Raw genomic sequence first — 15,029 nt, forward strand, 5'->3', positions numbered from 1 at the left:
AGGCAGACGCCTGCGAACACCAGCTACTAGGACAGAGAGGCTTCGGCTCAGCTTCTTCCCCCAGGCCATCAGAGCCTTGAACAATGAACACTGAGGGTCACAGAACACTGAACTCTCCACACACAAGCACACATTAGCACACACACGACACGCACGCTGTGCACGCTCGCACGCTAGCAGCCACTTTAACATGAGAAAGCACTCACTCATGCTGCACACGCCCACACTTATGGCCACAAAGGAATGGTCACTTTAAAAATAGTATAGTAACAGTGTATTGCACTACCAAGGGACCTAGCATGTCCTTCATGCTCTGTAAATAACTATGTACAAATACCGTGATGTCCCACTACTACTTGTTTATTGCACAATGTTGTTTATTGTTTATTGGATTCCATTATATGTTGTACTACTGTATTGCACATCGTTGCGGTCAAGACCACCCGCATTTCATTGTATACTTGTATGCCGTGACAAATAAAACTCTTGACTTGACTACTTGTCCACAGTATTTGTATTTTGAGTGCTCAGTAGGGCTTAAAAGAACACGGCAACAATAACGTTGATACATTAATATGCAGACTCCAGGGTAGATGGTTACAGGTTGATGCTGAGTAATTATATATTAATGGCTAATTTTTCCATTATAGCTGTCATGTTAGGGCCAAGGCTCACGTTGGCTCTCGACCGAATATACATAAAATATGTGATAACAGGCTGGCTTAGGTTTAGCTTTGCTTGCACTTTAGCCATAACCCTCTTTTTCCTTTTTCTATTATTGTCGCTGTTTTAATGGCATTTGAATGAGCAATTTAACTGATTCGATCCTACCTTAGACTAACTGCTGATATGCTTTGATTTTGTTTTGAATTTTCCTTTTTCCATTTATACTATAATGTTGCAACATTAATATGCAGACTACGAGGTAGTTGGTCACAGGGTTGATGCTGAGTAATTATATAATAATGGCTAATTTTTCCATTATAGCTGTCATGTTAGGGCCAAGGTTCATGTTGGCTCTCGAACGAATATACATAAATATGTGATAACAGGCTGGGTCAAGTTTAACTTTGCTTGCACTTTAGCCATAACCCTCTTTTTCCTTTTCCTATTATTGTCGATTCTTACATAGGTTATGTCATGTCAGCCGTTGTGCCTGATCAGAGGGACTGCTTCAGGGGTGCACTTTAACCATAACCCCTTTTTTCCCTTTCTTATTTTTGTCATTGTTTAATTGACATTGTTCACACAATTTTGCACAATTAACCTGTGACCCGATCCTGCCTTAGACTATCGGCTGGGATGCTTTAATTTAATTTTGTTTTGAATTTTCCTGTACCCATTTGGGCCATAACATTGCGACGTTGAAGCGCAGATTCGGAAATAGATGGTTGCAGGTTGATGTGAGTTATTATTTAATAATGGCTATTTTTACCATTATGGTTGTCTTATGTTAGGGCCAGTGCTCAGGTGGTTTTCGACCGATATCTTTATTGAATTTATTTTTTATTATTATTTGTGTTTATTGGACTAGTGGGGGTTTACTCAGGGGTTTAACTAGAGGGGGGTGGGAGTGGGAAGCGTCTTATTGATCCATGTCTCTAGTGGGAAGTGATAGGAAGATGACCATCCTCAGTGGGGGGGGCATAGGGTGGGGATTGGAGAGTGGGTATAGAGGAACTTATAGTAGGACGGGTGGGTTAGGGTTTAGAGTAGAAGGGGGGGGGGCTGTAGCTGGGGTGGTATTTTTATGTGTTCTATGTACTGTTGTCTTATATATGTGTAAGTGTTCCTCCTCTGAACTCCTGGGATTGACCGTCCGGGCCCGCCGGGATCGGCACCTCTGTACTCAGCCTGGCTGCACGGGTATGTTCTCTACGCACTTATACAAGCTCGACCATGGCTAAATTGAATATTTTAATTTGGAACGCAGGAGGGCTTAACGCCCCACACAAGCGTGCCAGTGTCCTTTGGCTATTGAAGAGGAGAAATATTGACCTTGCTCTCCTTAGTGAGACGCATTTAATGGTAGGTGACGTGTCAAGACTGGCAAATCGGCAATATCACGTTATCTCCGCATCCTCAGCCGATGATAAGACGAAAGGAGTAGTCATAGTTACAAGACGTAACCTTGATATCAAAATCTTGGATGTATGGTCGGACACGGAGGGAAGGATTACTATAGCAAAAGTTGAATTCTTGCATAGGAAGATGGCTATAATAGCATTGTATGCTCCTAACACATTTGATTCAGCGTTCTATAATACAATCACGAAGAATATGTTGGAACTTAATGGATACGCTCTCATTGTGGGTGGCGATTTTAATGCGTGCTGGGATGCGGAGATGGATAGGTCTGGGCCCTCTGAAACGAGCGACCAGAAACGGGCCTCTAAGGCCCTCAGGATGTGGGCCAAAGACACGGGGCTCTCAGACCTCTGGCGCTTATGCAACCCCACCCTCAGAGATTACTCTCACCTGTCAGCCAGACACAAAAGCTTCTCTCGAATTGACTATGCATTCGCGTCCCCTAATATGTTTGATAGTTTCGATGTCTCATTGGTTCCCTTGGCTCTCTCAGACCACAAGGGGATTTTCCTTACGGCAACCTTTGGCAGGCTCTCCGCAAGAGCTCCCAGATGGCGTTTTAATTCGACCTTGCTAAAGAACGATGACTTCTGTTCTGAGTTCAGGAGTAAACTAGCTGAATTTTTGCAGATCAACGTTGGCACGGTAGAAGACCCTAGGGTCCTGTGGAACGCATTGAAAGGATTCATCAGGGGTCATGTCACACTATTTGCCTCCAATTTGCGAAAATCCCGGTCAAAAAAGCTAGAAGGACTGGAATCATTATATGCGGACCTATACGCATCCTTGCAAACTGACTATAATGAACGACTAAACACACAACGTAAGATAGTCAAAAAAGAAATAAACTCCATACTTAAACAACAGTCTGAGTTCTTAATACATAGGACAAGACAAAATTACTATTTTCACGGCTCCAGACCTAGCCATCTATTGGCAATGAAAATACGCTCAAATGATCATTTCTCAGATATCCCCTCGATTAGGACGAGCCAGGGTGCAGTCACTACTGATTCGAAAAAGATCAATGACACTTTTAAAGAGTTTTACTCACAGTTATATAGCTCAGAGGGTAATCTGGATGACTCTAGATTTGAATCGTTCATTGGCGGGCTTGAGATACCCCACATTTCTGAGGAAGAGGCCAAGGAACTGGGGAGACCGATTACTCTCGTAGAATTGAGGGAGACTATTGTTGAAATGCAGAGGGGTAAGGCGCCAGGCTGGGATGGTATTCCACCCGAAGTGTATTTAGCTTTCTGGGACCAACTGGGTCCATTGATGCTCGATATGATCAATTACGCTATCGAACAAGGGGAGTTCTCAAGAGATGTCAATATGGCGTTGATTTCTTTACTTCTCAAAAAGGACAAAGATCCCAATGATTGTGGTAGCTATAGACCCTTGAGTCTTCTCGGGGCCGATTTAAAGGTGTTTGCCAAGGTGCTGGCCCGTCGCCTGCAGAGATTTATGTCTGTATTGGTACACTGCGATCAAACTGGTTTTATCCCGGGGCGTCTGGCTGCAGATAATCTTAGGAGGCTGTTGCATGTAATCGATAACAGTAAAGACAATACAACTCCATCCACAGTTCTGTCTTTGGATGCCATGAAGGCGTTTGACAGACTTGAGTGGTCATACCTGTGGAAGGTACTGGAGGTCATGGGTCTTGGAAAGAGTTTTATTCATATGATTAAAGTCCTGTATGCCTCGCCGTCTGCGATGATACTGACAGGCAAAAACTGTTCCACACTCTTTCCAGTCTCCAGATCTTCTAGACAGGGTTGCCCTCTGAGCCCGGGACTGTTCGCGCTTTCCCTCGAACCTTTGGCTCAATTTATTAGGCAATCGGAGGACATCGTCCCCATAATGGTCAACAATACTCCACACAAAATTGCTCTCTATGCGGATGACCTGCTGATTTTCATGGACGACCCCTCCCGGTCGGCCACAAAATTATTGAGGATAATCGACGACTTTGGTAAATTGTCAGGTTTTAAGATTAACTGGAACAAATCAGCCTGCCTACCTCTTAATGAACTGGCCAAGGCGGTACGACTACCAGCTGATATCCCCATAGTAGAACATTTTAAATACCTGGGCATAGAGATATTCCCCACGCTGAATCAAACTACTAAGTACAACTTCACGGGTACTTATGATAAAATACGCCAGGATCTAGACAGGTGGTCGTCCCTTCCTAACTCCTTACAAGCCCGGGCTTCCATAATCAAAATGAACATCCTGCCTAGGATAAATTTTATTAGCTCAATGCTCCCCCTGCCCCCTCCAATAGACCACTGGCGCAAGGTACAATCGATGGTATCTAAGTTTGTCTGGAATAACAAACGCCCGAGAATCAAAAGGGCTACTACTCAACGTAGAAAACAAGATGGGGGCCTCGCAATCCCTGATTTTAAACTTTATTTCTGGTCCTTTTCACTGAGACCTCTGATGTGCTGGCTAGACCCTGTAGAGGCTGTATCGTGGCGCTCCTTAGAAGCGGCGGCGGTGTCTCCGCTAAGATTGCAGGATGTAGTGTACTCCACTGTCTCTATTGCGAAATGCCGGCTGAGGTATGGACCGATCATAACTCACGTGATCCAAACGTGGCGTAATGTACAGAGGTCGTGTGGGGTTAAATGCCCTTGGCACCTGGACTCTCCAATTTTTAATAACCAGCAATTACTTGTTGGACACAAGCCGGTTAATATTCCTCAATGGCAAAGGAGGGGAGTGCATACTCTGGAGGATATTTATGATAAGAACGGCCTCCGTGCGTTTCAGGACTTAAGAGAATTTTATGATCTTCCCGGCGAGTCCTTCTTTCTTTACCTTCAACTAAGGTCAGCACTGAGGGCGCATGGCGTACCGTGGGCTCAAGCTTTGCAACCACACCCCTTCCTCAGGCTCATAGTGGACAGAACGACATCCAGAGGGTTTGTCTCAGACTTTTATACGCTCTTAATTCAATCCACGTATAAAAATTTATCATTGGATACAATCTGGCGTGTGGATATCCCGGAGTTGGACCCCGAGTTTGACTGGGATGATGTTTGGGCAAATGTGGCATTATCTTCCCGCAACCCCAATCACCAGCAAATTAATTTTAATTACATTCATAGGACCTATCTTACACCTAGGAAGCTATTTGCTATGGGACTGATAACCGACTCTCGGTGCACTTTGTGCTCTCAAAAGGCCACTGGCACTTATATGCATATGTATTGGGATTGCCCACCAGTGGCCCGTTTCTGGAGGTCAATAACGGACAAACTTTCAGATCTGTGTGGCTTAACTATCCCATTCACAGCTGTTACGCTACTCCTGAACGATATAACGACACTACCCGCGTCCGTACAACTGAAAAGGGTTGTCCTAGCGGGTGTCACAGCAGCGAAGAAGCTTATAGCAATGAGATGGAAGGAGCCTGAGAAGCTGACAATGATCAACTGGTCCCTAACTCTATTGGATGTGATTTATCTTGAGATATCCACGGCTCGGGTGATTGGGGTGGGGCAGGCTGGCATTGACCTGTGGTTCGCAGCAGCTGAGAAGGTAAAGACCGCCGTGTGCGGCTGAGCGGGGTTGGGGCGCTTGATCGGGGGGGTCCGGCGGTCTCTGGGGAGGGGGAGGAGGAAATGTCTTGTCTGTCTTGGTTTTTGTCTTGTCCTTCTTAACTTTGGCTGGGGGGATTTTAGGGGGGGTTGGTATTTAGCTATTCTGCGCTATATGTCAATTCACATGCCATCTCCCCAAGGGACTAATATTGGCAGACTGATTGACCTGTCAACCAACTTGGAAGAGGAATTTCTTTCTTCTTACACTTTACCGTCTGCGAGTTTGGCAGTCTTGAACATGTGTAAGGGACCTAGGCTATCTACAGTAAATCTGCGACAACACTCTCATAAACAATCTTTTAAGTCACTCCACTTTGTAAAGGTGGGGAAAGGTTGCCATGTCTTGAAGACCCCTTTTTGTTATTGAAGTAGCCACCTATATTTGATAGGTTGGACGCTGTTTCTTTTTCTTTTTGTCTTATAATTTATTATTCTGTATTATTATTGTTTGTTATTCTCCTGTGAAGTTATGTTTTTTGTTACTGTGGTTATTGTGTTGTCCTGTTTCATGTAATTAATAATAAAAAAAATTTGATCAAAAAAAAAAAAAAGAACACGGCAACATTTGGGGAAATTAGCTTACCGTCTTCTCCAGAGAGAGACAAAGAAGATAGATACCAGTTTCCTCCCTGTGTGTTCAGTAGAAAACTATCTGGCTGCACGTTAGCCTAGCTTAGCACAATGAATGGAAGCGGACATGGCCGGTTAGCCTAGGCATTGTCCAACTAACACCTCTCCCGAAGGCTAACCGGCCATGTCCGCTTCCATTCATTGTGCTAAGCTAGGCTAACATGCATCCAGATAGCTTTCTACTGAACACACAGGGAGGAAACTGGTATCTATCTTCTCGTCTCTCTCTGGAGAAGACGCTAAGCCAATTTCCCAAAATGTTGGCGTGTTCCTTTTTAAAGACAACAATTAAAGTACACGCAGCACAGTATGTACTTAATGTGTCACTAGGGCTTAGGGGGTTTGTAGGAGTTTATCCTCCGACTGACCTTTTCATCCTCCTGTGTTGCGCCTGACTGCAGTAAAGCCCTCATCCAGCCCGGAGAGCGTAGACGGCCCCAAGCTGCAGGAATCATCCGACTTCACCGCCCAGCTGGTCAACACCGACTCCTTCAAACGTAAACCCAGGGTCGCTCATCCGGCCACAGCCAGCACTTCAGCAGGTACTGGAACACACCACAGCTAGGCTGGAACACACCACAGCTAGGTACTGGAACACACCGCAGCTAGGTACTGGAACACCACAGCTAGGTACTGGAACACACCACAGATAGGTACTGGAACACACCACAGCTAGGTACTGGAACACACCACAGCTAGGCTGGAACACACCACAGCTAGGTACTGGAACACACCACAGCTAGGTACTGGAACACACCACAGCTAGGCTGGAACACACCACAGCTAGGTACTGGAACACACCACAGCTAGGTACTGGAACACACCACAGCTAGGTACTGGAACACACCACAGCTAGGCTGGAACACACCACAGCTAGACTGGAACACAGCACAGCTAGGCTGGAACACACCACAGCTAGGTACTGGAACACAGCACAGCTAGGTACTGGAACACACCACAGCTAGGCTGGAACACACCACAGCTAGGTACTGGAACACACCACAGCTAGGCTGGAACACACCACAGCTAGGCTGGAACACACCACAGCTAGGTACTGGAACACACCACAGCTAGGCTGGAACACACCACAGCTAGGTACTGGAACACACCACATCTAGGTACTGGAACACACCACAGCTAGGTACTGGAACACACCACATCTAGGTACTGGAACACACCACAGCTAGGTACTGGAACACACCACAGCTAGGTACTGGAACACACCACAGCTAGGTACTGGAACACACCACAGCTAGGTACTGGAACACACCACAGCTAGGCTGGAACACACCACAGCTAGCTAGGTACTGGAACACACCACAGCTAGGTACTGGAACACACCACAGCTAGGCTGGAACACACCACAGCTAGACTGGAACACACCACAGCTAGACTGGAACACACCACAGCCAGGCTGAAACACACCACAGCTAGGTACTGGAACACACCACAGCTAGGTACTGGAACACACCACAGCTAGCTACTGGAACACACCACAGCTAGGCTGGAACACACCACTAATAGGCTGGAACACCACAGCTAGGTACTGGAACACACCACAGCTAGGTACTGGAACACACCACAGCTAGGCTGGAACACACCACATCTAGGTACTGGAACACACCATAGCTAGGTACTGGAACACACCACATCTAGGTACTGGAACACACCATAGCTAGGTACTGGAACACACCACAGCTAGGTACTGGAACACACCACAGCTAGGCTGGAACACAGCACAGCTAGACTGGAACACACCACAGCTAGGTACTGGAACACACCACAGCTAGGCTAGAACACACCACAGCTAGGCTGGAACACACCACAGCTAGGTACTGGAACACACCACAGCTAGGCTGGAACACACCACAGCTAGGTACTGGAACACACCACAGCTAGGTACTGGAACACACCACAGCTAGGTACTGGAACACACCACAGCTAGGCTGGAACACACCACAGCTAGGTACTGGAACACACCACAGCTAGGTACTGGAACACACCACGGCTAGGTTGGAACACACCACAGCTAGGTACTGGAACACACCACAGCTAGGTACTGGAACACACCACAGCTAGGTACTGGAACACACCACAGCTAGGCTGGAACACACCACGGCTAGGTACTGGAACACACCACAGCTAGGTACTGGAACACACCACAGCTAGGTACTGGAACACACCACAGCTAGGCTGGAACACACCACGGCTAGGTTGGAACACACCACAGCTAGGCTGGAACACACCACGGCTAGGCTGGAACACACCACGGCTAGGCTGGAACACACCACAGCTAGGCTGGAACACACCACAGCTAGGCTGGAACACACCACAGCTAGGTACTGGAACACACCACAGCTAGGTACTGGAACACACCACAGTTAGGTACTGGAACACACCACAGCTAGGTACTGGAACACACCACAGCTAGGTACTGGAACACACCACAGTTAGGTACTGGAACACACCACAGTTAGGTACTGAAACACACCACAGCTAGGTACTGGAACACACCACAGCTAGGTACAGTATACACAAGGTACCCTAACTGGCATGATACACGTCATATGTTGTAGTCAAACAGAGGATGTGGAAGTGGCTTTAGATTAGACTGGACTTGAAGAAGTCTTTATTCGTAGCACACATTGCAATATGGTCATGCAGCGACACACACATGCAATGGGCGACACATAGGAAACACACACGTGCATTTTTTTTTTTTTTTTGGGTCGCCGATTAAATTTAGTCTCTGCGCTTGACCCATCCAGTCGTCGCCGTCCCTCCCCCACAAGGGCAGCCGGGAGCAGACACAGGTTGTGATGTGGGGCCGCGCCCCCGGGGACCAATCCAAGTGTCCGTCTTCGTCAGGGACGTGACAGCGATCTGTTCTGCATGTTTTTCCATTGTGTTTATCTCTTTCTGGAGGGGAAACCCTTGTGAGCACGGGGGGGGGGGGGAGAAAATGATATCTCTACACAGAAAGGCCCGGGAGATACCCCACCTGGGTACCTGGCAACCTGGTCCCCAAGCGGGAATCGAACCCAGGACCTTCTTGCTGTGAGGCGACAGTGTCGCTCTAGTGTATTACACCAATGGTTCTCAACCAGGGCTCCTTGAGGGAGTTCCAGGGTCCCCGGGGGAAATGGGCCCAGTAGCCCAAGAGCCCAGAAATACTGATGACCCTGATCATAGGTTTCACTTACTACTGTTCTCTCAGCCACAGGGGTCTGGACTAACTCATTCACATCCAACAACAACAAAGGTCTTCTCAGACTTTCCCTGAGACAAAATCGAATCAAATGGGCATCCAAAACCTCATTTATATACATTTCAATTAACATTCTTAAGTGAATGGACCCGAGTTTATTTCTTGTTGCAGCATTTGCTAAATGCTAATATCAATAACTTTGGTCCAAGCTGTTTCCCTAGCAACACAATTTTACTGGAACAGTCTGCTCTACTTGCAGGGTACAACAGTTTATAGTGTGCCGCCTTAATGAGTGTTTGTCAACATTTTCAAGTCTGGTGAAACCTCTATATTAGGCTGTTATATATACACCGATGTGAAAATTGTGGCCGATACCGATAACCGATATTAATATTGCTGTTCTGGCCGATACCGATATTTACCGATGTCGATATCTCTGTATAGAAAACACTTTTTTATGATAATCCAATAAAGAGCTATTTTACAAAACGCATAATTTTTTTACTTTTGTAACATATTTTCAGAAATGACTGATATTTAAGGCCAAAACATGTAAAAAGAAAAAAAAAAACGATAAAATTTTTCTTTTTTTTTTTTTTTTTTTTTTTTTATATCGGCCCTATCTTGATATCGGTCCGATACCGATGTGTAAAAAAACGGCCATATCGGCCGATATTATATCGGCGGCCGATATATCGTGCATCACTAAGTATATTATATATTATATATATGTCGTCTGTTAATCTGAAGGTTCCCGGTTAGATTCCGGCTCCTCCCTTGAGCAAGACACTTAACCCCTAATTGCTCCCGATGAGCAGGTTGGCACCTTGCATGGTCGCCTCCGCCGTCGGTGTGCGAATGTGTGAGTGAATGGGCATAAGTTGTAAAGCGTTTTAGATAAAAGCGTTATATAAATGCTGTCCATATAAAATAAAAACAATTACAAACTAAATATTGCTGTACATATGATTTTGTGCTTTATTTTAAATGTTATAAACAAATTTTATCTTTGTTGTCCTTGTTCTATATATGTATTGCCATATCATATCCATTGCCTGTGCTCTCAACAATGAAGGTTTTATCTTCTAATTCTCCAATGAGTATTTTTTCTTATAGTCAAGTTGCCAAAATGTTGACTGCAATGTTTACTACTGTAAACCCTTTTCATGGAAATGTGTTCTATATATAGTAAGGAAAGCCATATTAGATTGGTTGCTACTTGTGCAACTTTGAACTTTGAATTATGTCATAAATGTCATTATGAATTGAAAATGGGGGACCCTGATGTAAACAAGACGAAAGTCTTTCTCTGGTCTGCATCCCCTTAACAATTGTATGTATTGAGCCGTACTGTATTGTACCCATTCATTCTACAATCTGTTAATAAAGTTTTCAATCAACCAGGACAGTGGTGTTGGACCGCAGCGAGGCCTGGCCGGAGAAGGAGCTGCAAGCTAACACGAGGAATACGACGCAGCAAGGGATACAAGCTAACGTGGTGTTGGACTTGGACCGCAGCGAGGCCTGGCTGGAGGAGGAGCTGCAAGGTAACATGGAAGTCAACACGAGGAATATGACACAGCAAATGATACAAGCTGGTTCGGGAGAGGTGAACACGAGATGCAGGCGCGGAGGTCGCCCGGGCCGGCCAAGATGCGAACACGGAGGCCACACACACCAACCGGGACCCGAGCACCGAGATCAACCGGACCAGCCAGAACTCGAATAACGAAGTCTCACACACCAAGCAGGACTCGAGCACTGAGGTCATACACACCGACCAAGATTCAATATCACATATGCATATAATTAGATAGTGAATGGAGGCAATGATTCGAGACACACTGCAGACAACACAGAGACCACTGGGAATACAGACAAGGTAAATACGCTAGTTGGGGAAATTGGGACTTGACTCGGGACATATAATACAAATAATAAGTACTAGACTAAACTATAGACACTAACACACAGGACACACAGCTAAGAGGACAGGGAACATGGGGAATCACATTCGGAGACCTGATCGGGAGCTCTGGAAATGTACTATCATATGAAAGATAAAAATTAAAATTAAATGTTGGACAATAATAGGGACATTGGAGAACCCCCACAGGGGACATCTCTGTTGTTATAGGAGGGGCCCTCTCAAGGAGAGCCTTACCCCTCCAACCCGCCAACGGGGGTTAAACGGGGTTAAAAGAATTATCTGGGAAGTGCCAACTGTCTTTAGTCTTCTTTTATATTATTTCTTCAGAGTTATGTTAGAATAGCAGTTGCTTTAAATGTGCACATGGACAAATATGAAGGACAAGAATTCAAAATGTTGGACATGAAGAGAGGCTTGGAGAGCCTCCTTTGGGGGGTATCTTCGTCTCTGGGGGGGGGGGCTTCTCCAGTGGGAGGGCTGACTCTTTCCCCCAAACCGCCAACCGGGGAAAGAGTGCGACCCTATAACCATTTATATCCATGATTGGTGTGGGGGGTGGGGGGGTTTCCTGAGGTCCTCGGCCGTCGTGGCCGGGCGGTCTGGTCTCCGGGCCGGGGGGGCGCCGGACTTGGGGGGTCGGGGCGGGGGACCATTGAGGCGTGGTGCTTGGGCCTTCTGCGGACCTGGGCTTGGGGCTCTCGGGGGTTGGGCGGGGGGCGGGTGGGGGCTCTGGGTGCTCGGCTCCGCGCATGGTGGACCAGGATATGAGGGTGTTCTATCTCTCGGGGAGGAGGGCGGGAGGGAGGGGTTTCTCTCAGGGGGATCTGGACGGCTGAACGAGGCCATATTCAAGGGGCCCATATCTGTATGTTGTTATGTTATGGATGTCACTGTATTGTGTTGTATGTCTATAAATGTTAAATAAAAATGTAAGTTTAAAAAAAAATTACCAAGTATGGCTTTGTCAGTATTCCAGTGTACAGTGTGTGTCCCCCCCCCACCCACCCACCCAACCCCACCCCACCCACCCAACCTCCTCCAATGTACAGTTTCTACGTCAAATGTATATACACTCTTTTTCTGGACACTTTGTATCACAAACAGTACTGTATTTGCAAATCTGGTATGTCATAAATGTATAGATGGAGCAGTACTGTCTATCTGTATGTCATGTATGTCATATATGTTACGATGAATTGAAAATGGGGGACCCTGATGTAAACAAGACGAAAGTCTTTCTCTGGTCTGCATCCCCTTAACAATTGTATGTATTGAGCTGTACTGTACTGTACCCATTCTGCAATCTGTTAATAAAGTTTTCATTCATTCATTCATTCATTCATTCATTCCACCCGTGGTGTAGCGGCCTCTGCTGCCCTGCTTAGAGGGGTCTCATGGAGATTGGACGTCCTCCCCGGGTCCTTTTGTCAGGTTCTATCTCATGGATATGACTGAGAGCTGTCTCTCATGCGGTCCTTAGTGCTGGGACCTCTTCTGCATCCCACTACTAGTGTGTTAGCAGGGATGTGTGGTGATGTAGACTGTGGGTCTACTCATGTTGTGCATTTTAGGGAAGCTGCGCCCTATTACGCATAGTTTTGGAGTTCTATCCTTACGCTCCTCGTTAGGACGAGTGTGGGGCCCTCCCCGCTTTGGGGGTGGTGATGGGGACCTCAGGGGGTACATTTATCGCTTGTTTTCCGCCCATTAGTCCAATAGGTGAAGCAAGACGCAAAGCCAGTATGAAATATAACAGAGGTTATCCTGTAACCCTAGTTATATGATTAATGGCAAAGCGTCTTGCTTTTTCGGCCCTGAGGACCCCTGGCTGTTTTTCGTGTGAAATAGGCAAAGCAAGACGCTTTGCCAGTAATCATATAACTAGGGTTATAGGATTGATTGATTGATTGAAAATTTTATTAACAGATTGCAGAATGGGTACAGTACAGTACAGCTCAATACATACAATTGTTAAGGGGATGCAGACCAGAGAAAGACTTTCGTCTTGTTTACATCAGGGTCCCCCATTTTCATCTATATACTGCTACATCTATACATTTATGACATACCAGATTTGCAATTACAGTACTGTTTGTGATACAAAAAGAGTCCAGAAAGAAAAGAGTATATACATTAGACGTAGAAACTGTACATTGGATTGGGTGGGGGGGGACTGTACATTGGAGGTGGATGGGTGGGTGGGGGGGGGGGGGGGGGGGGGGTTGGGTAGGAGGGGTGGGTGGGGGACACTGTACACCTGTACAAACAAACACTGTACATTGGATTATTGACAAGACCATACTTGGTAATTTACTGTACATTGGAGGGGGTTGTGTTCGGACATTTACAGGGGCCAGTTTCGAGTTGCAGTCTCCCTTAGGTGTTTTTTGAGAGTGTTTTTGAAAGTGGGTAGTGATTCACATTCCTTTACAGCTTTGGGTAGGGCGTTCCACATTGATGTGGCATAATTGCGAAACGTGTTTAGACCCTTGTTTGAGCCGAATCTGGGTTTAACATGATTTGTGGAGCTCCCTCTGGTGTTGTGATCGTGGTATTCACTGACCTTTGGGAAGTATTTTGTCATGTACATGGGTACCTTGGTCGTGTAGTGTATCTTGTAGACCAGGCCCATTGCAAGTTGCTGTACTCTGTCGTCTACTCTAAGCCATCCTAGGTTGTCAAAGTGGGCAGGGGTGAGGTGGGTTCTAGGAGTAAGGTCAAGCAGTAGTCTGACCAGTTTGTTTTGAGATGTTTGTAATTTTGTTTTTAGCGCCTTTGAGGTGCTTTGGTACCATGAGGTGCAAGCATAGTCGTAGTACCCTTGAATGAGTGCTCCTGCTAGAGTCTTCAGGGTATTCTTGTTTACCAGTGAGGAGATCCGGTACAAGAATCGAGTTCGTTGGTTGACTTTTTTTATTACATTGGATGCCATTTTGTCACAGGAAAGATTTGCCTCTAGGATGGAACCCAGGTAGGTAATATCTTCTTTCCTTGTGACAATATTGTCACCCACTGTAACTGAGAAGCCCTGCTGGTCTCTGACAAGAACAAGTTACAGGTTGAAAAAACCCTCAGCTCGGAACTAGGCAGAATCTGCATATGGCTCGCTGATAACAAACTATCATTACACATGGGCAAAACAGAGTCCATTCTCTTCGGTTCAAATAACAAACTCAGCAAGACCGACGGCTTCTCAGTTACAGTGGGTGACAATATTGTCACAAGGAAAGATGAAATTACCTACCTGGGTTCCATCCTAGAGGCTAATCTCTCCTGTGACAAAATGGCATCCAATGTAATAAAAAAAAGTCAACCAACGAACTCGATTCTTGTACCGGATCTCCTCTCTGGTAAACAAGAACACCCTGAAGACTCTGGCAGGAGCACTCATTCAGGGGTACTACGACTATGCTTGCACCTCATGGTACCAAAGCACCTCAAAGGCGCTAAAAACAAAATTACAAACATCTCAAAACAAACTGGTCAGACTACTGCTTGACCTTACTCCTAGAACCCACCTCACCCCTGCCCACTTTGACAACCTAGGATGGCT

At 46.1% G+C, this 15,029-nt stretch overlaps 1 protein-coding gene across 2 annotated transcripts in view; it reads left to right on the forward strand.

The window, feature by feature from the left end:
- Window positions 1–11,872, forward strand: part of LOC311241294 (uncharacterized protein) — a 39,755-nt gene extending 27,883 nt beyond the window's left edge. The window contains exons 8-9 of one of the 2 annotated variants that reach the window (XM_084330068.1): window positions 6,740–6,880; window positions 10,951–11,872. In XM_084330068.1, the coding sequence (XP_084186194.1) occupies window positions 6,740–6,880; window positions 10,951–11,123 (314 nt within the window). In that variant the 3' untranslated portion in view covers window positions 11,124–11,872. The remainder of the gene's footprint in view (window positions 1–6,739; window positions 6,881–10,950) is intronic. The other variant, XM_084330069.1, reaches the window with a different exon arrangement.
- The last annotated feature ends 3,157 nt before the right edge of the window (window positions 11,873–15,029 follow it).

This window comes from Notolepis coatsorum (genome assembly GCF_963971535.1).
Source record: "Notolepis coatsorum genome assembly, chromosome: 15".
Taxonomy (NCBI): domain Eukaryota; kingdom Metazoa; phylum Chordata; class Actinopteri; order Aulopiformes; family Paralepididae; genus Notolepis; species Notolepis coatsorum.